At 41.3% G+C, this 27,073-nt stretch overlaps 1 protein-coding gene across 5 annotated transcripts; it reads left to right on the top strand.

The window, feature by feature from the left end:
• Positions 1 to 573: 573 nt before the first annotated feature.
• Positions 574 to 26,620, top strand: fbxo38 (F-box protein 38). Of its 5 annotated transcripts, none has more exons than XM_088991169.1 (21): positions 574 to 725; positions 3,520 to 3,745; positions 3,815 to 3,948; positions 5,789 to 5,952; positions 6,616 to 6,781; positions 8,121 to 8,396; positions 8,809 to 8,902; positions 9,103 to 9,233; positions 10,408 to 10,578; positions 10,682 to 10,824; positions 11,838 to 12,096; positions 13,145 to 13,291; positions 14,516 to 14,680; positions 15,195 to 15,773; positions 16,362 to 16,462; positions 17,807 to 17,909; positions 19,429 to 19,595; positions 22,135 to 22,280; positions 23,152 to 23,255; positions 26,030 to 26,143; positions 26,246 to 26,620. In XM_088991169.1, exons 2-21 carry the CDS (start codon positions 3,579 to 3,581, stop codon positions 26,422 to 26,424), a joined length of 3,510 nt encoding a protein of 1,169 aa, XP_088847295.1. In that variant the 5' UTR covers positions 574 to 725; positions 3,520 to 3,578; the 3' UTR covers positions 26,425 to 26,620. The 5 variants fall into 5 exon arrangements, 4 of the variants coding, with proteins under 4 accessions (XP_088847295.1, XP_088847293.1, XP_088847296.1 ...); XM_088991167.1 differs by having other exon boundaries at positions 13,142 to 13,291; XM_088991168.1 differs by having other exon boundaries at positions 581 to 725; positions 3,524 to 3,745; positions 13,142 to 13,291.
• Positions 26,621 to 27,073: the final 453 nt, after the last annotated feature.

Genomic DNA, 27,073 nt, shown 5'->3' with positions numbered 1-27,073 from the left:
AAAAAAGATTTAGTGGGCCAGATTTGCCCCCCCGGGGGCATTGACTTTGACACCTGTGGTCTACACTGCAGTGTACAGTAGTGTTTTCAACTTTTTATGAACCAGGTCATGTTTTTTACAGAACCCAATTCGGAGATTTCAGTTGCCCTTTTAAAAACGTCTCCATAACTGTCACCGCGACCTCTCACGTGTATCATAAAGTCTTTTGGAGGAACGAGGCAATCAACTACGTGTTGCCACACGGATGAATATTAAATTACCCTCCCAGTCTTCACTGCACGGACAACGGACAATGACATACTATTTGCTTCAAATGTTTAATAAATGTTTTATAAATGTTTTATAAATGTTTTATAAATGTTTTATAAATGTTTACATGTTCAAAAAAGTGACATTGGATAATTTCTCACAGCAGAGATGACGGTCTGTCACGGCACACGACCGTGCCGCGGCACAGTGATTGAAAATTAATAGTGGACAGTGGACAGTATCATGACACAAATTAAGCGCGTGTACTGCGTCGTGACGTGAAATGGGCGTGGCGAAGAGGGGCGGGGCGTGTTGGGTCCCAAGTGATCGAGATCCAGGAAATGACAATCGTCCACAATCGCGTGGGAAGTTAAATTGTACCTGCATTTCGCTCACTGAAACGTCCGAGCGTCTCCGATATGCTCACGCGATGACCGAAGAGCAATATGACCGTGGGATGGATATCAATACATCCGGTATGTTGTGAAAAATCATGCCAACGTGACACCGCTGAACTTAGGTATTTGCCTATCGCTACCAATTTTAGCTGTGGGTATGCTAACTATTAGCTAGCTTTGACAAAGACCCTGGTTGATTTTGATCCGTCACATGAATTACCCTGACATTTGATAAAAATAGGGACATTCTTTGTTTAGTTTCGTTACCCACGACATGAAGCGATTTTTAAATGCAGTGTTCTACGATATTAGCGAACGATTACGAGCAAAGCTTCGATTTTCAGGCATACCTCAGCTATGCTTGAACATGTGTTTACGTTTGGTCGTGGAATTCCCACCATCTGTTTCACTCCTTCAACTCTGCTACCGTTGTCCTTTAACATTGTTTTGTACTGTATTGTATTGTATTGTATTCGCAGACGTGATTATGTCATGTGGCATGTTATACGTCGACTTTAAAAGGAACACTGAGCAGAACACTGTTATGACATTTGTCAATAATAATTCATCACACATTTTCTAATAGCATATTAAAGAGCATTTAAATAGCTTTCAAATGATGTATAGATTATTGTTGTATGACAAATAATAAGGAAATAATGGAATTTTTAATTTTCGAAATATGAGGGGATTTTCTGCCTGTAATGCCGTAATACAGTTTAAACTGCCATAACTTTCTTAATTTTTGGTCGATCTTAACGAGTAAGGTACCATTGGAAAGCTCTTGAAATTCTAAACAAGAACGGAAAACACGAGAAAAGATTCACAATATAAATAAGCAAATATCAACGATCGAATGCAGGCATATTTTCGTCAGAAATCTAAAATGGCTGTCACTGAGTACTATGAAAGAAAATCGCGAGCTCTAGAAATATAGATGCTAATGCTTCTTTTTGCTTGAAACGAGGCAGTTATGGAGAAAAATATATATTCTACCACTTCTATGAGTTATAAAAATACAACTTACTCACCTTTATAATCTGTAGTGTTAGCAAAAAGAGCGTAAACTCCAATCCATTTTTTCCCAGTTTGTCATTGTCGTATTCTGAAATTTCAAGAACCAGCATGGAGGGAAACGTGTAATACGTCATCATAAGCTGCATAGTTTGGAAAATCCCACGAAAAACGATTACGTACTTCACAAAAATGCAATGATATACGACTGCGAGTACAGTGTGCTCAGTTCACTGGACAGAAACAATGGCGGTGGAATATAGCTCTCTGTAGCGTACCTACATTATAACACGTACTACAATGTAGCAACGTACCAGAGACCTCAAAACCACCTCAACATAATAATCATTGTTGGTGTGACTTAATGAAAATATTATTTTAATATAACCATTCAAGTTTAAAATACCTCAACCACGCACATTAAAATCATGTGAGGATACTTGAAAAGTGGATAAAATGGCATTCATTCATCTTCCAAACTGCTTATTCCTCACTTGGGATGCGTTGGTGCTGGGTTTTCAAATATATTGTTAAAATTATAATGTAAACAATACTTGTAGATTCTTAAACTTCGCCGGTGCTATTTTCCACCTCTCGAAATATCTTTGAATCATCAGTTCACCATGAAATTATTGATGGCTAATGCGGAAAAAAAAATCGTCAAACTTGATGCCCAAATAAATCGATTCACACCAAATGTACAGTGATACCTTGGCTTACGAACTTAATTGGTTCCCAGACAGAGTGTAAGGTGAAAACTGTGTATCCCAAAAAATAATTTCCCATAGGAAACCATTCAAATGAGAATAATCCGTTCCCAAGTCCCCATAAAACATAATTTTCTACTAAATAAGACTTAAAACTACACAAAATATACCTTATTTTATGTATCTTATTTTATGTATAATAAATGTGCTATGGTATTATAATTAAAGAAATAAACTACTATATAATAAAGTGGTTTTATTTACCTTTGTGATGGTTGTTGATGGCTTGATGGAATGGAGTGGCGGCCGGTTTCATCTGCATTAAACACTAGATGAGGAACAGAGCCTTCTTCTTTCACCATGTTAAGGAATGATCCCTTGAAGGTGCTTTCTCTGCGATAATTTTATCTAGTTCATCAATTGTGATCTGTTTACCTGGGTTGATAGCTTTTTGCATTAAGTGTACAGATGGCTTGTGCGGGTTATTTGTGCAGCCTGATTGATGGGAATTTTAACCTTGCAGTCTACACTCTGCCTTTCAACGATCAAAGTTGAAAAGAGTCCACTGTGAAAAAGAGTTTCACTGTTTTCTCTCCATTTTCTCACTCTCTCGCTCTGTCGTCTGCCTGTCTCTTTAATGTTTAAACCACGTCCACTCATTGCTGCGTTCTTGACCAATCACGTGGCTTTAACTGAAGATTGGGGCGGGGAATAGAGGACAAAAAAATGTCGGCAGCCATTTTCTTTTTTGGAGAATGGCTTCACTCTCTCTGTCCGTAACCCCCCCCCCCCCACTGCTGCGTTCTTGACCAATCACGTGGCTTTAACCGACGACTGGGGGCGGGGACTAGAGGACCAAAACAAGCTGGCTGCCATTTTCTTTTAGGAGAACGGGCTCGTTCGCGAACGACACATCGCTCATTGTGGCAGCGCCTTGTGTATCTCGAAAAATAGTTCGTAAGCCAAGGTAAAATTTTCATAAATTTAACGTTCGTAAACCAAAAAGTTCGTAAGCCAAGAAGTTCGTAAACCGAGGTATCACTTACTTTCTGAAATTGTTTCTTTTTTAATAGAGAAAAAAAATAATTGCATTTTGTTTCTGTGACTATCACCTGTATCCATTAACTTTGTATTCTTCTTTAATTTACTAGTTAGAACTTGGAGTGCTGCCTGAAAAAGAAATTTCAGGGTGTGTAAGGGAAGAAAGCAAATGCCTTTGAGACTTACCAAAAACATTGAAGAAATGGGTCCCAGGAAGAAGACCTCGAAACTTCAACTTTTCGGCCCCAGCAATGGATGGGAACTGCCTCTGAGGCCAAATGAACCCAAAGACTACATCAATGAACTGTCCCATGAGGTTCTCTGTCATATATTCAGGTAGCCTTCCTTTTTTTGTTTGGAAATCCCGCCTAAATTTAAAAGCAATATTGTTCCACTCTTTTCAAGGTACCTTCCAATGAAGGACATCATATGCATGGAGTGTCTGTCCAGAAAGCTAAGGGAAGCCGTCACACTCTACTTGCGAGTGATCAAAGTCGTGGATCTTTGTGCTGGTCACTGGTGGGAATATATGCCCTCAGGTAAGACAGGTCATTACAAAAAAAAAAGTTCATTTGCATAGTAGGAAGTACGCACCGACTTCAATTGAAGTTAGCTGTACCCACAACTTACTTTCCTCTTCTCGCTACTAAGATTTCTGACACGTTCCTTTCATTTATCATTAACTCATTTCCTACCATTCACAAATTTATTAGCGAATTGAGACTATGACGTAGAGCGTCATTCCCGAATTTGTTCGGGTTTTGTTTTTTTTTTCTTGTTTGGGTGCCGATAAAGCGCCGGTCATGGCCTCTGACAATGTTTTTTTTCCTTTCCAGAAGGGGGCAGCATATCCATTTTTTCCATGTTAGCACCTTGTTCTAGCTTCAACTGTTGTTAAAGCGCTATATAAACCAATATGTATGTACCGTATTGTATTTTGTGCAGCCACCCCCGTTTCAAGCTTATATAACTCCAGACTCATATCGTTTAGGAATTAACTCTATTGCTGATGAAAGAAGAGAGTCTTAGGTTTCTTACGGTGCATTGAATGTTTTGTGTAGTCCTAAAGCTCAACATTCTGTGTGTCCTGAAATTCGAGTGACAATGACAAAAGGGGTGAACACATTTTTGCAATTCGTCTGGCAGTGAGTGGGTTAATGACAACAAAAAGACGAGGCTGTCATTGTTGATCAAAAACAAATATTTTCTTGAACGAAAACCAAGGCTCATCAAAACGTGAAAGGTGTAGAATAGTGTAAAAGTAAAAAATAAGTGAACATAACTTAGCCACTGACCTTTTGGACAAACACGAAACACAATGTTAACATGCTCTCAACACGTTCCAATCACGTTCATAACACGATCCGATCACATGACTTTAGACGTGGCTGATCACATGACTTCAGATGGTGACTTCGGACGATCTGTCAGTTTGATCAGTTGACTTTAGACGATCTGATCAGGTAACTGCAGACGGCCTGATCAGGTGAATTCAGATGATCCAATCAGGTGAATTCAGAGGATCCGATCAGGTGAATTAAGACAATCCAATCAGGTGAATTCAGATGACCTGATCAGGTGAATTCAGATGATCTGATAAGGCGAATTCAGATGATCCACACAGGTAAATTCAGACGATTCGATCAGGTGAATTCAGACGATTCGATCAGGTGAATTCAGACGATCCGATCGGGTGAATTCCGACGATCCGATCGGGTGAATTCCGACGATCCGATCGGGTGAATTCAGACGATCCGATCGGGTGAATTCAGACGATCCGATCGGGTGAATTCAGACGATCCGATCGGGTGACTGCAGACGGCCTGATCAGGTGAATTCAGACGATTCCATCAGGTGAATTCAGACGATCCAATTAGGTGAATTCGGACGATCCGAGAAGTTGTTCCTCCATGCTTTCCGGTCTTTTTGAATTCTGCTTACGCCAGCATGGCTTTTTTTTTAACGGACTAAAGACAGTATGACTAATGGAGCCCAGAGACCTTAATATCGCAAATAAATTGACCTTCAGTAAAACAGCAATGAATTGAAGACTATTGCACCTTTGTGAACGATAAGAAAAATGTCTTAACCAAAATGTCCAAATAGCTCTAACATTAGGACTCTTGTGTTCATTCGAAATCAAACAGAATATAATGATTTGCTGCTCATATTCATCCTGTATTGAATTGACTGTTTCATGTTCAAACTGGTAAATGGTTTTCAGCAAATCATCAAGAACGTAGAATTTTCTCTGTCTCAAATAGCTGCAACCAAAGCCCAGGAAAAAAGAGGAATTTGAGGAATGCTTTGTTTGAAATATCCCGCAGGTGAAAAGGTGTGTCTCAGTGATTGTCATTTTTTTTTCTTTTTTTGCTTCAGGTTTTACAGATAGCAGCTTCCTGCTCCTTTTGAAGAAGATGCCTGATTTGGAGCAGCTATATGGCCTCCACCCCCGATACCTCGAGAGGAGACGAGTCCGAGGCTACGAGGCGTTCAGTATACCTGGTGTGGTGGAGGCGCTACAAGCCTGTCCCAGTCTGCTGGTCAGTAAGCACCACGCAGACTTACTCACTCATTTGACGACAATGAGGTTAAAATCTTAGCAAAAGATCATAGATGGCTTGAAAGGGGAGTAAAAGAAGCGATTTGCATAACAGCTAAATCCTTCACTAAAGCGATATGGTGGTGTGGGGTTCAATTTGGATCGTTCGTACAACAGCCTGCTTAGGCAACATAGAATTAGTAATACTGATGAGGTGATACCAGAAAAAGGGGGTCTGCCGGTCGTGGTCGTAAGTACGGGTGGTCGTAACTCGCGCCGGTCGTAACTTGGATGTTACCTGTACAGTCAAAACTCGGTTTTCGAACATCTTGGTTCTCGACCAATTCAGTTTTTGACCAAAAAACGTTTCTTTTCAATGCTGGGGTTTACAACCGACAATCGTTTCTCAACTAAACTGAGCGCACCTGAACGCACCATTCGATTGCCCTCTGCTTCCTATACGTCACTTCCTGTGACCAACGCATTATCCCCGTGTCGCATTCTATTGTTAGCAGGTGTGTTTGTATTGTTCAATCACGATTTATAAAAAAAGGCAGACTTTGATTATATTGATTATAACGAGAAATGTTTTGGTTTTTGAACAGGTTTATGGACAAAAACCAAGATACGGCAATATCCATATTTGTGTTTCCCTATTTTTCAGGGTGTCGAAACGTCCCATCTTGAGCTGGTGGAAGCCATTTGGAACTACATGCCACAGGTTCACATACTGGGGAAGTTTCGCAATCGGAACGGAGCCTTCCCCATTCCTGCTGAGAATAAATTGATCATCCCCATTACTGCCAAAATACAGACACTTCACCTTGTGGGTGAGTATTTGGGTCCACCGTGACATTCTAGTAAAACGGTTTGCCAAAATGACTAATACTGCAGGAAAATACAGTGATACCTCAGCTCATAAACTTAATTGGGTCACAGAAAGTGCGTGTAAGGCAAAAAGCTCGTCTGCCCAACATTTATTTCCCATAATATTTATTAGCTATATGGCTATCTAGCTAGGTAGCTAACTGTCTAGCTGGCAATCTATTTGCTATCTGTCTAGCTAGCTATCTTTGTAGCTGGATATTTATGAGCTATACGGCTATCTAGCTAGGTAGCTAATTGTCTAGCTGGCTATCTATTTGCTATCTGTCTAGCTAGCTATCTTTGTAGCTGGATATTTATGAGCTATATGGCTATCTAGCTAGGTAGCTAACTGTCTAGCTGGCGATCTATTTACTATATATTGGCTATCTCTCTAGCTAGCTATCTATGTAGCTGGCTCTTTATTAGCTATATGGCTATCTAGCTAGTCATCTAACTGTCTAGCTGGGTATCTATTCGCTATCTATTGGCTATCTGTCTAGATAGCTATCTATGTAGCTGGCTATTTATTAGCTATATGGCTATCTAGCTAGTTAGCTTACTGTCTAGCTGGCTATCTATTTACTATCTATTGGCTATCTGTCTAGCTAGCTATCTATGTAGCTGGCTCTTTATTAGCTATATGGCTATCTAGCTAGTCATCTAACTGTCTAGCTGGCTATCTATTCGCTATCTATTGGCTATCTGTCTAGATAGCTATCTATGTAGCTGGCTATTTATTAGCTAACTGTCTAGCTGGCTATCTATTGGCTATCTGTCTAGCTAGCTATCTATGTAGCTGGCTATCTAGCTAGTCATCTAACTGTCTAGCTGGCTATCTATTCGCTATCTATTGGCTATCTGTCTAGCTAGCTATCTATGTAGCTGGCTATTGGATTTGGATTTGGATTGGATTTGCCTTTATTAGTCTCGCAGTGGAGAAATTTACATTTCACAACAGCAAAGTTATGAAAGGAATGAAAGTAGAAAAACAAAATACATGAGCTGCTGGAAAGGCAGTCACTCTCGCGGCGCCGTCTTGAAGTCAAAAGAACAAAAAAAAATTATTTATTTCTAGATAGCTGGCTATCTATTAGCTGGCTAGCTAGCTTTCCATCTATTTGAGTTACTTCCGGGTTGAGTGAACGCTCGCGCATGTGGCTGCGGTTTTGAAAGTCGCATAGAAATGAAATTTATTATTATATCTTTAATAGAGATGGATATTTTTAAGCACTAAAAGAATATTTCTACAGCTTGAATGTTAAAAAAAGGTGGTATATTTGACTATTTGTTTGGTTGTTCTAGGTGTAAATGTCCCCGAGATCCCTTGTGTGTCCATGCTGCGCCACCTTTACCTAAAGTGGGTCCGTCTCACCAAACCTCAGCCATTTAAAGAGTTCCTCTGTGTCAGCCTGAGATCGTTTGTCATGCGGAACTGTGCAGGTCCAACCAACTCCCTCAAATATGTTCCCCTGGTTACTGGTTTAGCTTCAGCCCGAAATCTCGAACAGCTGGAGTTGGTGAGAGTACCCTTTCTCGGGGGGCTCATACAACATGTGGTGGAGGACAGTTGGAGATCAGGTAGGGGAAACGACGCATGCTTCCACAAACTGCAATACAGTGATACCTTGGCCTTCGAACTTAATTGGTTCCCAGAAAGTTTGTGTAATGCGAAAAGTGTGTATTCCAAACATTAATTTCCCATAGGAAACCATTAAAATGAGAATAATCCGTTCCCAGGTCTCCATAAAACATAATTTTCAACTAAATAAGCCTTAAAACTACACACAATATACCTTACAAACTGGGCAGGATTTACAAACGTTTTTCATAGCCAGTATCAACGAATATTCGGCAATTGCAGTGAATCAGTTAAGCTCAGTAGAGCATTTGTTGGGTGATACAGTGAACCACAGTTGGAAGGAAAACTGTTTCTTTCTCTTGTGACAGCAAGTCTTCAGATATCAAAGGTGTTGCTGATGTGTCTTTGCAGGAGGATTCCGGAACCTCCACACCATCGTGTTTGGAGCTTGTAAAAACGCCTTGGAAGTGGATTTGGGGTACCTGATCATCACAGCTGCTCGCAGGTCCTTAGTCCGTCGTCACACACTAAACAGAATTATGGCTTGTCAATACTGTACACAACTTGAGCTCCATCTGGAGAGCCGTCTATAGTTTAGTATGGAACACGTTTCATCTTGATACTGTCATGTGTAAAACGTCAAAGGACATTTCTGATCTGTAAAACTCCCCCACGCACCTCATGCCTCCCAATGTCTTTTAACAGACTGCACGAGCTGCGTATCCAGCCATCCTTGACTAAAGATGGAGTGTTCTCAGCTCTCAAGATGGCTGAACTAGAGTTTCCTCAGTTTGATACCCTTCATCTTGGATACGTGGATGAATTCCTGCTCCAATGTTAGTTCATGCTTTCAAAATGTCTTCTCTAGTCTGGGATATCAAATGTGAAAAGAATGATAGTTTTCGGTTTTTTTGCCAGATGGAGTCCTGAGCAAGGGTGCTCGGCAACTCACACCTGAGGCTCGTCAGCTCAACAGATCATTTGGGTGATTAGCTGGCGAGCCTCAGGTGTGAGGTGACGAGCAACCTTATCATAAGTGTTCCAACAATTTTTGCCACATACATACAGGTAACATCCGAGATACGACCGGGTTCCGTTTCAAAAAAGGGTCGTAAGTCAAACCACATGACAGGATAGTATACAATGTCAATCTGTTGATTTTAAGCAACATTTTCTATTGAATACTATTATATACCAAACTGTTTACAGTTCATTTATAAATTTCATAACTTTTAGTGTCGTTTTTATCATTTTATATTTCATATTATCGATTTTTATTAGTGTATAACTGTACTTGTAATGTATACAAAACTGTTTACTGTACAGTTCATGTATAAATGTTATACTTACCTTTTAGTGTCGATTTTATCCTTTTATATTTCATATTTTTGAATTTTATTACTATATAACTGGACCTGTAATGTATACAAAACTGTTTACTGTACAGTTGATTGCTGATGAGGGTCGTTATGCTGATGAGGTGATACCGGTGGGAGTGGGGGTAATAGGCCAGTCGTTAGTCAGGAATGTAGGAACAATCAGTGGGGCCACAGGGAGGGGTCCTCTGCCCCCCCAACCTGAGAGTATGGACCTATCATAGCTGTGTCCGGCGCCACCATGTCTGGGATATATAAATAGGGCCGATACGACCAGTCAGACTTTAGTTCGCTGACGAAGCCTCTTGGATAGGAGGCGAAACGTCCGAAACCTTCACATTTGTACAGATGACGGCTGAAGAAATCTTCTCATCGATACTATATTGAGTGTAGTCACGCAGTAGATTGCTGTGCGAGTGTGTAACATGCTGACTGACCAGAATTATAGTATGCGTTGCTGGCTGCTTGCGCGTTGCGGTGCCGGGCGTAGAAAAAAAAAAAACGGGTCTGGCGGTCTTTGTCATAAGTACGGGTGGTCGTAACTCGCGCCGGTCGTAACTCGGATGTTACCTGTATATAGATATATATTTTTTTTCACTTGTAATTGAAATTATCTTGTGTCTTTGAAATATAGGTAAGATGAGTCATTCAGAGCTGGTGAAGTATGGTCTGGCCGATGTGGTTGAGAACCCCGGCATCATCACGGATATCGGCATTAAAGTGGTGAACGAGGTGTTCAGCAATATAAAGTACTTGCTCATCTACAATTGCCCTCATCTTCATAACCCTCACCATTGGATTACAGGTAAATAAATATGTCGTTTTCGGAGAAACTTTCCTGACGACAGGCATACATTTTCATGAGTCCTGTAAAAATAACCTGCGCGACTGCGTTTTTGTATCCTCAGATCAGTCCAGATGGAGCCGACTTGTTGACCTCACGCTGGTACGCTGTCACGCCATCAAATTGGAGTCCTTCTCCCAGTTCATAGAAGCATTGCCCAGTTTAGAGTTCATATGCCTGGACCAGATGTTTCGAGAACCACCAAAGGTAATCCAGTACACACACCACACCCCATACATCAATATTTACACTCACCTAATCTTCCTGCTTTAACTCATTCACTGCGAGACAATGTGCAAAAATGTGTCCACTGCAGTGGCAAGGTTTTTGTCATTGTCACTCGAATTCCAGGACCCATAGGATATTGAGTTTTACGATGACATAAACATTCAATTGAGCGTAAGAAACCTTAGACTCTCTTCTTTCATCAGAAAAAAAAGTTAGTTACTAAGTGATATGGGTCTGGAGTTACATGAGCTTGAAATGAGGGCAGGTGTCCAAAATACTTTCATGCATACGTATTAGCATATTTGACAATATCGCTGACTTTGACTCGACTTTGACTTGACTTTAATAACAGCCGTAGCTGGAACAAAGCGCTAACATGGAAAAGGGGAGATGGATGGATGGGTTGGGTGGATGGATGGGTCGACAGACGGAAGGACGGACAGATAGATAGATGGGGGAATGCTGCCCCCTTGCGGAAGGGAAAATACATTGCCAGAGGGTATGGCCAGCGCTTTAGCTTTATTGGCACCCAGACAACAAAAAAAACAAAACCCCAACAAATTCGGGAATGGCGCTTTACGTCATATTTTCAATTCCTGAATAAATTAGTGAATGGCAGTGAATGAGTTAACTTGCCATGGCGCAAATTAAATGTGAAGTGCAGTACAACTTTGTCAAATGAAGAGAATAATTGGATTGGATTTACCTTTATTAGTGTCGCAATGGAAAACAATTGACATTTCACAGCAGCAAAGTTATGAAAGGAAGAGGAAAGGAAAGAAAGAAGTAGAAAAACAAAATACCGGATTTGCTGTAAAGGCAGCCATTCTCGCGGCACCACATTGAAGTCCACAAAATAAATAAATAACAAGTTGGGCTTGTAATTAGTCTGCACACGTGTACGATGCAACAAAAATAATGATGTGTATTTTCATTTTGGTCTCCTTGATAAACCACATTAGCATATGCTAATTGCTTATGGTGTTCCTCAGGGCTGTGCCAGAGTGGGTCTGAGTGCTGGAACTGGTATTGGTGTATCCTCGGCTCTGGTCAGCAATCAGAACTCTAACAATGACAATAATAATAACAACAACAACCACAACCACCACCACAACAACGAGGCTAATTTGCCTCCTCCGCCTCCTGCACACCCACCACCTCCACCACCACCTCCTCCTCCACCACCACCACCTCCACCACCTCCACCGCCACCTGTCTACAACATCCAAAGACAACAGCAGCAGCATCATGGTAAGTCCTATCCGCATTCCCTGGATGTGGAAGAGCAGTTATAATACTCGTGTAAAAGTTTATCAATACCCCAATACAAAATAGTCGAGTACATTGTTAGAGAATAGACAGACTAGAAGTGATCATGTTCAAAAGTTTCACCTTGAGGAATCCACAAGGCCAGTACAAAATGGAGCACAGAGAATTTGGGCACAGTTTGATGTGAACAGACCTAGCCGGTTAAAGGACAACCGACGTCACTTCTTTGTTTCTTAACTAACATACGGACATACTAACAACGTTTTATAGCACCTAAAATACCCAAAACACACAGTATGATATTTTTAGTTTAAATGCAAAACACCAATAAAAATGACTTAGTGTCCAAAATCTGCAAAAAATTGAGCTGTGAATTGGGCATTTTCAGAAAGTCCCGCCCCCAGTTCGTGACGTCACGGCAAGACGTCTTGCATTGCTTGAGAATCAAAACAATGGCTTCAGATTCGGAGAAGATGCTTTCTTGTTACGCATCCAGTTATGAATATGATTCAAATAGTTCTGAAGAGGAAAGCATACATGTTTGCAATCGATTAAATAATTTATTCCGTGTCATTTTGAGGCAAACGGGCAGGGGGAATGTCTCACCCAAAAAGAGGCACAAAATGGCGACCTGCTGTGGCCACCTCCGTTTCCACAGGCTGATAAATTCCTTAGATGGAGCTTGGACACCCTCTTCTGGCGGCTTTTGGATGCAACACAAGGTTTTCAAACCAATGAGTACAGCAAAATGCATTGACGTGATGGAAGGACTGCTACAATGCGTCTTTTTTTACGGACAGGGGGCGGTCCTTTAGTGACGTCACGTACGGACTCGTCACCAAGTCAAAAACAAGACTTCCGGAGTCTTAAAACGTCAAAGATAGCTATATACGGTGGAATCTTTGTAAAATACGCTCAGTAGAAGTCAGTTGAAGCCAATTTACAAATTATGGACACAACTTGTCCAGAGACGTCGGTTGTCCTTTAAGCGTAACTGCAAAACCTAACTTGAAATTTGTTGTCACAGCAGCAATGGAGGTCAACGGGGTAGACGATGACGTGGACAACATGCGGGCGGAGCTGGAAATGGACGTCAAAGGTGCCGATGTGGCTGTGGCAGCAGATTGTGAGGACGTTGCAGGCCCAAGTAATCCTTGTGGCGATGAAGAGCAAGCAGGTTTGAATGGACGATGATGTTTGTCATTGGCCGATATTTTTTTCCTGATTACAGGTAACATCCGACTTAACGACCAGCGTGACTTACGACCTACTTACGACCACGACCGCCAGACCTTTTTTTTTAATTCTACAGCTGGCACCGCAACACGCAAGCATCCGTCAATGCGCAATACAATTTTGGCCAGCCAGCATCTCAGTCTCGCACAGCAATCTACTGCGTGACTACACTCAGTACAGTAGCTATACAGTACAGATACCGTCTCTGTAACATCTCCTGTAGTACTGTACACTGCTTTTTTTTATTCGGCGTCTGCCTGAGTCCGAGCGTATGTGGCGGGCGACCTCTTCTGGCTTCTCCGTTAGCAGCGAGAGCGCTTTTTCAACAGCGCGCATGCGTGGGAAGCCGTGTGTATTTGGGTCAACAGAATGCGTGTGCGCCGACACTAAAAGTGTCAAATTTTGAAATAAACTGTACAGTAAACAGTTTGGTAAACAATAGAGGTACAGGTATACAGTAATAAAAATCGATAATATAAAATATAAAATGATAAAAACAACACGAAAATGTATACAATTTATGAATAAATTGTACAATAAACAGTTTGCTATACAGAAGTAAAAATTGATTATATGAAATATAAAAAGGACACTAAAAGTTATACCATTTAAAAATAAATGAACAGTAAACATTTGGTATACATTACAGGTACAGATATACAGTACTAAAAATCGATAATACAAAATATAAAATGATAAAAATTACACCAAAGTTATAAAATGTATAAATGAACTGTAAACAGTTTGGTATATACTAGTATTCAATTAAAAACAACAGATTGACATCGTTTTCTATCTTGTCGTGTAACCCTCGCGTTGACCATTTTGAACGAATTTCGACTTACGACCGTTTGACTTGCGACCGTTTTGTCGGATCAGAACCCGGTCGTAAGTCGGATGTTACCTGTATTTTGAAGTACAGTAAAGTCTCGTTATATCGATATTCAAGGGAGTCCGAAAAAATATCGATATAACCGGGACTATCGATATATCCGACCCTGTTTGCATGTAATTTTCTCCGTGCGTGCATAGAAATAGTATCGATATAACCGGGACTATCGATATATCCGATATCGATATAACAAGACTTTACTGTATTATTCATTGATGATTCATGAAGTTTTTATTTGTGTTGGCAAACATAACTTGTTATGCCCTTCTCTAGGTCCCAGTGGTTTGGTCCAGCAGTGTAGACCACCTGGTGTGGTCATTCCAAAGCCCCCACTGGTCCTTTCTGACTCAGACAGCGAAGAGGAGGAGGAAGGCTTAGTTTCAAGGCTAATAACTCCAGCAACTTCCTGTTCACAGCAAGCCATTTCTTGCACAGAAGGTTATGTGCCCCTTACGGATTACCCATCAGTTTTTACGCAACTCTCATTGGTTGCAGACTAGATCCGTTTTTTTTTTCAGCTATCTAGCCCCTGTGAAATATTCCTGAAGCCAAGTGCCACCTAACCAGTGAAAAACAACGTCAACCAAAATGCTGAAAAGTTAAAAACAAAATCCTGTGCCTTCAGAGTCTCATTTATGAAACTTTGCAACTCTATTTGTCGAGAACTAATTGGAAATAAACAATAGGAAGAATTTTAAATTACCATATTTTCCTGTATCTAAGGCGCAAGCTGCTGTCAGAGATATGACAGTAAGACACTGTGGACGAAGACTCGGAAACAGAAAGATTGTCCCTACTGCCGGCAGGAAACATAGTCATCCATGACATACGTCTGAATTGTGCGGCCCTCTGCATAGTTTTCTTGATTATAATACCACGCCTCTGGACGTTCTGAGCACCAACAGCTGAAAGCAATAAAAATAATATATTTTATTCCGATCTATGTTTCTAGGTAAAGGAAAGACCCCTCTGCGGCGGACCAATAACACGCCTGCGTCCGCGTCAACCTCGCCGAACGAAGCGCCACTTCCTGCCTCGGAAGGCCGCTGTGAAAAGAGCTGCCAGGTGACCAGCGAACAGATCAAAGCTGACATGAAAGCCGCATCCGAGAACAGCCGGAGGACCAGCAGCAAAGGAGTTAACACGGACTCAGGGGAGACTTCAGTCCACGGCGCTGGTGTTAGCGGAGCACCAGAAAGGCCGGCGACCGAACGTGTCGGCAAAATCGAACCAGGGGCGGCGCAGGGATGTCAAAGGCATCATACGGAAAACCACTCTGGACCTCATACTGCCGACAGGGAAGTCGGATCAAGGCAAACATCTGCTGGTGGAGCACATCCGGACTCGAGAAGCTCTGATGAAAACGTGACTTCAGGACAGCCAGCTGGTCAGAGACACAGACGAACGACCGTCTCTCAGCGTTCAGGTTGTAAGCGAACTCTGGCCAATGAGGAGAACTCTTCCTTACCCAGACGACCTTTGACCCGGTCCTGCAGCCGTATGTCTTCTGTAAACCTGATCCCTGAGACAGGTAATGAATGATATGTACAAAAGACACGAACATTACTCTACTACCACCATTTGTACTTTAATCACTACTGTTTTTACTACACCAAATTGTCTTTTGCTGCCGGCAGGGGACGTAGCAATTCATGACTGACGCCCAACTTGGGAAGCCCTCTGCCAGGCTATTTATTGAGAGTATATGCAAATTTAAGTGATACATCAATAAAACAGTCTTCTTGATTTTAATACCACACCCCTGGACGTCCCAAGCACTAACAACTATAAACCAACAGAATGTAGACATTTTAATTGGTAGTCCTTTCCATGAAGTGATAGATTCGTAACCTGGCTAATGAGCTCTTCCTGTGAAGGAGTTTACCAAATCCTAATTTAGTCCAAGGCCAGATCTCCTACATGAAGTTGGCAGTTTAACAGGCTGTGTCTGTTCACCTCAGATTGAACCCTGATTTTCTGTGCTTCCATTGCGGGCCTTGTGTTCCGCCAACTAAGCATACAACAAAATGAAACTTTGAAATATGATAAATTCTATTATGTCTATCGTGTTTGTGTTCCTTTTTTATTGACATTTTCTTTGTATTTTCCAAATGAATAGATCTTCCAAGAACCAGACCTCGGGTAGCAACAAGGAGGAGAAGAATGGCGGACAAATCAACTAGTACTTCAGATCCGGTGACAGAGGATGACCATGTGCAGGTTGGCGAGTACACCCTTCATTCTTTCTTGCGTCTTTCAATTCCATCAAGGTGGTATTAATATCTTAAAGTTACCCTTCCACAAGGGGGCAGCATTTCCCTTTTTTTCCATGTTAGCGCTTTGTTCCACAGTTAGCTGTTTTTAAAGCGCAACATCATCCAATATGGATGTATTGCATTGTATTTGATTGACATTAGCCTTTTTTATCTGCGCACGCTAGCAACTCTTCAGCCATTTGAAACTGGAGGGTCAAGAAACATATTAGCTATCTAGCTAGCAAACTATCTATTAGCTATTTAGCTATCTAAAGAGCTACCTTTTAGCAATTTAGCTAGCTAGCTATTTGAGTCAGGAAACATATTACCTAGTCTAGTTAGCTAGCAATCTAGCATTCTATTAGCTAGCTAGCTAGCTTTCGATCTTTTTGAATCATTCCGGGTTGAGTGAACGCTGGCCCGTGTGGCTGCCGCTGCTCACCCACAGAAAAACTGATCCTGTGACTGTACAGTGACCTTGACAGTTTTGAAAGGCGCTTAGAAATAAAATGTATTATTATTATTATTTTATTTATTTATTTTGACATGTGCCCTCATTTCAAGCTCATATAACTCCGGACCCATATAACTTAGGAATTAACTCATTTTCCATGTTAGCGCTTTGTTCCAGCTCCAGCTCTTATTAAAGCGCTATATAAACCAATATGTATGTATTACGTTGTATTTTAGATAGCCACCCTCATTTCAAGCTCATATAACTCCACACCCATATAACTTAGGAATTAACTCATTTTCCATGTTAGCGCTTTGTTCCAGCTCCAGCTCTTATTAAAGCGCTATATAAACCAATATGTATGTATTACGTTGTATTTTAGATAGCCACCCTCATTTCAAGCTCATATAACTCCACACCCATATAACTTAGGAATTAACTTTTTTTCCCCCCCATATAATGATGAAAGAAGAGAGTCTAAGGTTTTTAACGCTGTAGTGAATGTTTATGTAGTCCTTAAACTCAATATTCCGCGGGTCCTGTAATTTAAGTGACAATGACAAAAACCCTGGCACGGGAATGGCCACATTTTTGCACACCGTCTGCCAGTGAATGAGTTAACCAGACCAAAGATTCCAAAGAAAAATCTATTTAGTGATCTTTAGTCAAATTAAAGCACAAACATGTCCATATATGGTCCTATAACCGTATGTTTACTCTACCACCGAAAGGTTAAACTGCCACGTCATGTGATGATTGCTCTCTCAGCGCATCTTGTCGCCGTGCAAATGCCCATAAAAGCACAAGAATTGCACTTGTGACAAACAACGTTTCTCTCTTTCTCAACTCTTTCAGGTGCTAACTCTGAAGAGTAAGAACCTCGTCGGCATCACTCTGACCAACTGCGGAATCACCGACCTGGTTCTTAAAGATTGCCCCAAGATGATGTTCATTCACGGTACTGCGTAGTCATGGTCTTATGATACTTTATGTGATAACAGCACTGGTTACTATATTGTCATACAGTGATGTCGCAGCTTACGAACTTTTCGCCTTACGAACATTACATTCGCGAGAATATAATATTGGCTGACGAACTAGTTTTCGGCGGACGAACCAAACCACGTGGCGTCACGGTGACTGGCGGACTCGTTTTCGGCGGATGAACACCAAACCACACGGTCGAACAGCGACACGGTGGCTAACTGACTAGTTTTCCACCCCCACCCCCTTTGAGTGCAGATGTGGTTTGTTATCAAGTGGAGTACTTTTACTATAATGGGACCGAAAAAGACCCCACCACAGGCTAGTGTTAAGTCGACGAGGACATATATTTCATATTATTGATTTATATTTTATATTTAGATTTTAACACATATATGTCAAGAATACAGCATTATTACATATTAAGACAACAGATACTGCAGGCACAAATACAAAATTAAGCATGTAAAAAAAAGTACAAAAATGCAAAATACGTAGAGGTACACATGTACAAAAACAATGCCTGCTAAAGGCCAGAAGAGCAGCTCCTGTGTTTTGTATTTTGTTTTTCGACTTCTTTCTTTCCTTTCCTCTTCCTTTCATAACGTTCCTGCTTTGTTACTTCCAGGTAGGGTGAACGCTGGCGCGAATGGCTGCCGCTGCTCACCCGCGCAAAAAAAAAGTTCTTATCCCGTGACTTTAAAGTGTCCGTGAAAGTTTTGAAAGGCGCTTAGAAATAAAATGTTTTTATTATTATTATTATTATTATTATTATTATTATTATTATTATACAAGAAAATGACGGTCGAGCAGAAGAAGGAGATCATCAAAAAATACCAACGAGGTGTGCGTTTGTGTGACTTAGCGTCCCAGTACTAGTATGCTAAGTCAACCATTGCTACGTGTGGCTAAGGGTGTTTCTGTGTTGTCTAAGCAACGGTCTCAGTTAATAAATAGAAGAGGTTGAAAAACGTCTGTTAATTTGGATTAACGAAAAACAGCTAGCAAGGGACAGTGTGAGTGAGGGTATTATCGCTGAGAAAGCACGGCAATTTCACTCGAATATCATCAAGAGGCAACTACATCAACGACCATCACAAAGGTCAATAAAACGACTTTATTATATAGTACCGTTTATTTCTTTAATCACAATGCAATAGCACATTTATTATACATAAAATAAGGTATATTTTGTGTAGTTTTATTGCTTATTTAGTAGAAAATTATGTTTTATGGCGACATGGGAACTGATTATTCTCATTGTAATGGTTTCTTATGGGAAATAAAGGTTTGGCAGATGAACTTTTTGCCTTACACACACTTTCTGGGAACCAATTAAGTTCGTGAGCTGAGGTATCACTGTATTTCATTTTCCAGTTCACAAATACCTTTTCCGTTGTGCCCTTTGGACTGCATCTGTTCTATTTGTCTACGTTTGGGTGTCGGTTTACCAATTTTCGTTTCTCCTCTTGTCCCCCCCACGCCGACGAAAGCTACCCGATGCAGAGTGTTAAAGCAGCTGCGAGTGGAAAGCGCTCCTATTGTCAACAGGTTCGACTATGCGCAATGTAAGAAGCTGAACATGGAACAGGTCCTGGATCAGATACTGAGAATGCCTCCTGAGCGCAACCGCATCATCTACATGCGTCCGATGCACCAGGTCAGTGTGCTGCGATGTCGCCGGGGTCATGATGCACTGTCATCTTAGGTTAACAGTCTTTTTACAGAATATACAGATAACATCCGAGTTACGACTGGCGCGATTTACGACCACCCGTACTTAGGACCACGACCTCCAGACCGTATTTTTTAAATTGTAATTCTAACCCTGGCACCTCAACGCGCAAGAAGCCGACAACGCGTTCTTCAATTTTTGCTAGCCAGCATGTCACACACTCACACTGCAATCTACTGCGTGACTACACTCAATACAGTCGTTATACAGTGCACTCGGCAACATGTCCTGTATTACTGTACACTGCTTTTTTCCCTTCGGCGTCCGCCTGAGTCCGAGCGTGTGTGTCAGGCGACCTCTTCTGGCCGTTAGCAGGGAGAAAGATTTTTCAACAGTGCGCATGCGTGGGAAGCCGTGCGTATTTGGGTCGACAGAATGCGTGTATACATTACAGGTACAGTTATACAATAATAAAAATATAAAAGGTAAGTATAACATTTATAAATGAACTGTACAGTAAACAGTTTTGTATACATTACAGGTACAGTTATGCAGTAATAAAAATTCATAATACAAAATATAAAATGATAAAAACGACACGAAAAGTTATCAAATTTATAAATAAATTGTGAACAGTTAGGTATATAATAGTATTAATAGAAAACGTTGCTTAAAAACAACACATTGACATTGTATGCTATCCTTTCGTGTAAACGTCACGTCGGCCATTTTGAATGGGTTTGATTTACGACCGTTTGACTTACGACCATTTTCTCTAAACGGAACCCGGTTGTAACTCGGATGTTACCTGTCCTAATCCTGTGCCTGTAAAGTGTCTTTGAGAGTTTTAAAATGTCCTTATAAATACAATTTATTAGTATGATTATTTATTCACAAATGCACCGAAGCTCTGTCTATTTTTTATTTTAGCACCATCTTGTTCCGTCAAGGAACTGGGACTGGGGGCCATTATTGAGCGAAAAATAACAATCACACTAAACATTTTTTTGTTGCGTTCAAAACTTTAATATTTATTCAACGATGAAAATTAACTCCTTCACTGGCAGACGACGTTCAAAATTGTCCACCAGTCAATGAAAGAAAACATATTGGACGCAGTGGATTATAAAACGCAATCTACAATGGATCCACTAGATGGCGCTACCTACGCTCCTTCTGTTGGACTTCAGAGGCGTTCATGACCCACTCACAAAAACATGAATTAACCAAAACTTCAACCAAAGTACGAAAATAATACATCAAAACAGGAAGTGAAGCGAGGAAATCACAAAATATATTCTATAGCTCTCCTACAGAATTCATTTTGTGATTTCCAATAAGGAAAGAGGAATAAAGAAACACTTTTGAGACAGTCCAGACTCTATTTTTCTGACACCCTATTGTTCAGTTGGATATATGCTCAGGGAAATAACTACAGAACGGGGGCTATAAACTTTATTTTATGATTTTCCTGATTTTATGTTTTGAATCTGTTTTCAAATTTCGTAGTTCTATTGAAGTATTCGCACATGTACATATTTTGGAGGTGGTCATGAACGCATCTCGAGTCTAACCGTGGCAGAGAAGATAAGGAAACAGACAAAGACGTACCTGTATTTGCCGAGACCGTAAAAGCTAGCAATAAAGTATGTATTTTAATTAACAACACGATTAATAATTAAATTAAATTTATTTAATTAACACAGCGCTCTCTTTTAGCGCTGCAATGAAAACGTATTTAATCAAACAGTTCACTGAATCAATAACAGCAAGGAGCCATTTTGTGGTCAACATATAACTGTAATGACCATACCAAAAAGCGCACCTGATTTTAATAATAATAATAATACATTTATAGTAATAATAATACATTTCATTTACAAGCGCCTTGCTGAACACCCGAGGACACTTTACAATTAAAAGAACAATACAGAGCGCTGTGAGCTTTTAAGAAAATGGAAGACTTTTCGGTACAGTTTATGTATAATGATAATGACTGCTTTATTTCCTGTATATGATATTTATCCATGTTAAGCGCATTGTTACAGTTGCAGCTGTTGTTAAAGCGCTATATAAATCAATATGTATTCTATTTAATATAATAATACATTTCATTTATAAGCGCCTTTCAAAACTCTCAAGGTCACTTTACAGTCACGTGATAAGTTTTTCTGTGGGTGAGCAGCGGCAGCCACACTCACCCACGTTCACTCAACCTGGAAGTAACTCAAATAGATAGAAAGCTAGCTAGATAGCTAATAGATAGTTAGCTAGATAGCTAGCCAGCCAGCTAGACCGCTATTAGTTAATAGATTGAAAGCTAGCTAGCTAATAGCCAGCTAGCCATTTAGCTAGCTTGCTGGACAGCTCTTAGATAGCCAGTCTTTGTAACACAACAAGATGAAAACATTTACATTTTTGACTCACTCCATCTTTCCACGAATTATCGAAATAACTTCTCAAAGTTTGTTTTTGCTCACTGCTTTGACTTGCTTGACTCGATGGTCTCTCTTTTCCTCTTCAGATTGACTCGGTGGCATTGGAACGTCAGTTCTTCCAAGGTCCGTATCCTTACCACATCGCTATCGTTCACGAGTTCAGCAACCCACCAAATATACGCAACAAGGTCCGCATTCGCAGTTGGATGGACACCATCGCCAACATCAGCCAGTGAGTAGCGGCCATGATCTATTCACTTGTCAACTCTTAAAATTGCGCGGTCAAGCCCATGGATTCCAATCCGGGTTTTTTAAGAAACACTCGTGAACGCAAAAGTGGTTTTGTGTGTATTTTTGTGTTTATGATAAGTTTGGATCGGATTCGCCTTTATTAGGAATTTACATTTCACAGCAGCAAAGTGATGAAGGCAATGGGAAAGGAAAGAAAGAAGTAGAAAACCAAAATACAGGAACTGCTGTAAAGGCAGCCACAACAACAAAACAACAAAATAACACATGACACAAATGACAACACAAAGACACAGTGTCATTCATTCTTTAGGTCTTGCTGTACCCTCTTTGTGACATGAAGCAGTTCTAGAGGAGAGGCTCAAAGCGTCCTTTTCAGCAGTGGATCAGGGACGTCATGGTGGAATGTGCACGTCTACTACAAGCTAAATGTTGAAAGCAAACGCGCAGGAAAGGAAAGAAGGAAGTAGAAAAACAAAATACAGGAGTTGCTGTAGAGGCAGCCATCTTGAAGTCAAAACAACAACAAAAAAACTACATAACAAATAATATGACAACACAGACAGACAGTCATTCAATCTTGGGCACTTTCTGCACCCTCTGAGATGTATGAAGCAGTTCTAAACGAAATAGGAAAGGATCAAAGCGTCCTTTTCACCAGTGGATCAGGGACGTCATGGTGAAATGTGCACGTATGCTACAAGCTAACTGTTGAAAGCAAACCCGAAGCTGTAGCATCCGTTGACCAAAAGAGCTCTCCTGTCCCACGTCAATCCGCTTCAATTCCAAGCCGCGACCGTTCAACATCGCCTACTCGGGCGCCATCTTGGACATGTTTGTGCGTCTGTTTGCAGGGAGTTAATCAAGTACGAGTTCTTTCCAGAGGCCACCAGGACAGAAGAGGACGTCAAGAAGTATCCCAAGTACCCCTGGGGGCGGGACATTTATACGCTTGAGGGTAAAACGCACTCGCACCAATGCAACTTCACCGTAGCTCATTGCAGTGTCATGGCGGGCGGCCATTTTTTTTAAAGCCAAGGACATAGTTTGCGCACGACGTTCGCGCTTCAAAAAGACATTTGGGAAAGTAACAACAGATATATAAAGCAATGTGAGTTGAATTTGCTGCTTTGCCGATTGATCATAAAATCGGCCTCGTCAACACAAGGCAGAAAATGTACTGGAATGTGTGCAAGGGAGACAATTTTGAGTGAAAGGAAAATTACAGGGGGGAAAAAAGGTAAGATGGAGGCTTGTTCACATGTTCATTTCATGAGGAAGGAATGAAGGCAGGGATGGAGGAAGGAAGGAAAGAAAGAAAGAAGGAAAAAGGGAAGGATGGAGGTAGGAATGAAGGAAGGAGGAAGGAAAGATACAAGAAGGAAGGGAAAGAAAGAAGGATGGAAGGAAAGAAGGAAGAAAGAAGTAAGGAAGGATGGAAGGTAAAAAGATGGAAAGAAGGAAAGAAGGATGGAAGGAAGTAAAGAAGGATGGAAGGTAAGAAGGTTGGTAGGAAAGAAGGAAAGGCAGGAAGGAAAGAAGGATTGAAGAAGGAAGGGAGGAAACAAGGAAGGAAATAAGAAAAGAAAAAAGGAAGGAAAGAAGGATGGAAGGAAGTAAAGAAGAATGGAAGGCAAGAAGGTTGGTAGGAAAGAAGTATGGGAGGAAGGAAGGAATGAAGGTAAGAAAGAAAAAGGCAGGAAGGAAATGAGGATGAAGGAAAGAGGTATGGAAAGAAGGAAGGAAATAAGAAAAGAAAAAAGGAAGGAAAGAAGAATGGAAGGCAAGAAGGTTGGTAGGAAAGAAGTATGGGAAGAAGGAAAGAGGAATGGAAGGTAGTAAGGAAACAAGGAAGGAAATAAGAAAAGATAAAAGGAAGGACATAAGGATGGAAAGGAAGGAAAAAAAGGATGCAAGGAAGGGAAGAGGGATGGAAGGAAGTAAAGAAGAATAGAAGGCTGGTAGGAAAGAAGTATGGGAGGAAGGAAAGAATGAAGGTAAGAAAGAAGGAAAGGAGGATGGAAGGAAAGAGGTATGGAAAGAAGGAAGGAAGGCAATAAGAAAATAAAAAAGGAAGGAAAGAAGGATGGAAGGCAAGAAGGTTGGTAGGAAAGAAGTATGGGAGGAAGGAAAGAATGAAGGAAAGAGGAATGGAAGGTAGTAAGGAAACAAGGAAGGAAATAAGAAAAGATAAAAGGAAGGACATAAGGATGGAAAGGAAGGAAAAAAAGGATGCAAGGAAGGGAAGAGGGATGGAAGGAAGTAAAGAAGAATAGAAGGCTGGTAGGAAAGAAGTATGGGAGGAAGGAAAGAATGAAGGTAAGAAAGAAGGAAAGGAGGATGGAAGGAAAGAGGTATGGAAAGAAGGAAGGAAGGAAAGAAGAATGGAAGGCAAGAAGGTTGGTAGGAAAGAAGTATGGGAGGAAGGAAAGAATGAAGGTAAGAAAGAAAGGCAGGAAGGAAAGGGGTATGGAAGGAAGTAAGGAAACAAGGAAGGAAATAAGAAAAGATAAAAGGAAGGAAATAAGGATGGAAAGGAAGGAAAAAAGGATGCAAGGAAGGGAAGAGGGATGGAAGGAAGTAAAGAAGAATAGAAGGCTGGTAGGAAAGAAGTATGGGAGGAAGGAAGGAATGAAGGTAAGAAAGAAAAAGGCAGGAAGGAAATGAGGATGAAGGAAAGAGGTATGGAAAGAAGGAAGGAAGGAAATAAGAAAAGAAAAAAGGAAGGAAAGAAGAATGGAAGGCAAGAAGGTTGGTAGGAAAGAAGTATGGGAGGAAGGAAAGAATGAAGGAAAGAGGAATGGAAGGTAGTAAGGAAACAAGGAAGGAAATAAGAAAAGATAAAAGGAAGGACATAAGGATGGAAAGGAAGGAAAAAAAGGATGCAAGGAAGGGAAGAGGGATGGAAGGAAGTAAAGAAGAATAGAAGGCTGGTAGGAAAGAAGTATGGGAGGAAGGAAAGAATGAAGGTAAGAAAGAAAGAAAGAAAGAAAGGAAGGAAGGAAAGAGGTATGGAAGGAAGTAAGGAAACAAGGAAATAAGAAAAGAAAAAAAGGAAGGAAAGAGGGATGGACGGAAGTAAAGAAGAATAGAAGGCTGGTAGGAAAGAAGTATGGGAGGAAGGAAAGAATGAAGGAAAGAAAGAAAGAAAGAAAGGAAAGAAGTATGGAAGGAAGTAAGGAAACAAGGAAATAAGAAAAGAAAAAAAGGAAGGAAAGAGGGATGGACGGAAGTAAAGAAGAATGGAAGGCAAGGTTGGTAGGAAAGAAGTAAGGGTGGAAGGAAGGAAAGAATGAAGGAAAGAAAGAAAGAAAGGCAGGAAGGAAAGAGGTATGGAAGGTAGTAAGGAAACAAGGAAGGAAATAAGAAAAGAAAAAAGGTAGGAAAGAAGTATGGGTGGAAGGAAGGAAAGAATGAAGGTAAGAAAGAAGGAAGGAAATAAAAGAAAAAAGGAAGGAAAAATGAAAGAGGGAAAGGAAGGGAAAAGTAAAGAAGGCAAGAAAAACAGAAAAAAGGAAGGAAAAACGAAAGAAAAAAGTAAGGAAGGAAGGAAGGAAGGCAAGAAAGGCTCCAAGGCCCACTTGAAGGCTCCATCTGTAGAAGAGCTGATGAGCAGCGTGTCAGAAATCAGATGTGAGGTTGTGACTACAACGTCCGTCCGTCCGTCCGTCCCGCCAAATGCTGTCGAATGTGCCTTCAACGCACCTTCCCCACCCACCCACCCACCATCAGGCCTGTTGGACGGCGCCCCCTACAGCATGATCACGGACTTCCCCTGGCTCAGAACCCTTCGAGCGGCCCAACCCAACAACTACGCCCGCTACGACTTTGAGGACGACGAAAGCAGTTGAGAGCGCCGTCGCCTCGTCCCATTTCAAAATCTTCCCCGCCCGCCCGCCCGCCTTCAACTCCCGCTTGCTTGCTTGCTTGCTTTTTCTTTGGCTTTAGCCACCATCTACGCCCCCAGACGCAAAGGTCAACTATCGGCCGACATCTGCATGGAGACCGTCGGCGAGGAAATCTCGGAGCGGCGGCAGGGCAAACGAGGAGTTTTTCAGCGAGTGGTTGTCCTCTTCCTCCATCACTGCGATACGCCGGGACAACCCGTGGACGACGACTACATCTAGGACGTTCGCACCCGCGGCGTCTCGTCGTTGACGTTCCAGTGGCCCCGAGATGCGCTTGAAGGTGACTGCGGGATGGAGCCAAAGAGAATTAAAACTGCATCATCAGCCATTTTGGCAACGCGGCCGCCATTTTCTTTCTATTCGCATTTCGGAGGATGGAGATGTTTACAAATACGGGTAAGATTCACTTCGACTTACGACCTTACGACCGCACCTGGCCGGCAGCGGGTTCGACCATTTTGGCCAGCCGGCCAGCATCTCGCTCGCGCAGCAATCGACCGTGTGATGGCACCAGAGTTTGCGAGTCATTTAGCCTCCGAGTCTCTATTCAATATTTTCAATGGATTTCAACTTACGACCATTTCGACTTACGGCCGTTTGGTCGGAACGGAACTCGGTCGTAAGTCGGATGTTACAGAGATGCGGGTCGGTTGGACCTGCGGCGCAAGCTTGAAAGTGACTGCGGGATCGAGCCAAAGAGAATTAAAACTGCAAAAACAGCCATTTTGTCAACACGACTGCCATTTTCTTTCTATTCGCATTTCGGAGTATTTCCCGTCGTGCTACATGTGATGCCCACATTTTCCCATTATGTGGCATTACATCTAAAAGAGAAGTTTACAAATACAGGTAACATCCGACTTACGAC

This window comes from Hippocampus bargibanti, linkage group LG02, assembly GCF_051943395.1.
Source record: "Hippocampus bargibanti isolate YZ-2025 linkage group LG02, ASM5194339v1, whole genome shotgun sequence".
NCBI classification, from domain to species: domain Eukaryota; kingdom Metazoa; phylum Chordata; class Actinopteri; order Syngnathiformes; family Syngnathidae; genus Hippocampus; species Hippocampus bargibanti.
Note: the sequence above shows the minus strand (reverse complement) of the source record. Positions and strands in the feature narration are given on the sequence as shown.

Bases quoted from the DNA above. Each gene is read 5' to 3' on its own strand.
- fbxo38 (XM_088991167.1), top strand. From the start codon at position 3,579: ATGCCTTTGAGACTTACCAAAAACATTGAAGAAATGGGTCCCAGGAAG. The intron at 6,782-8,120 runs GTGAGTATTTGG...TGGTTGTTCTAG, and splicing joins ACAGACACTTCACCTTGTGG to GTGTAAATGTCCCCGAGATC. The intron at 26,144-26,245 runs GTTGAGAGCGCC...CTTTGGCTTTAG, and splicing joins CTTTGAGGACGACGAAAGCA to CCACCATCTACGCCCCCAGA.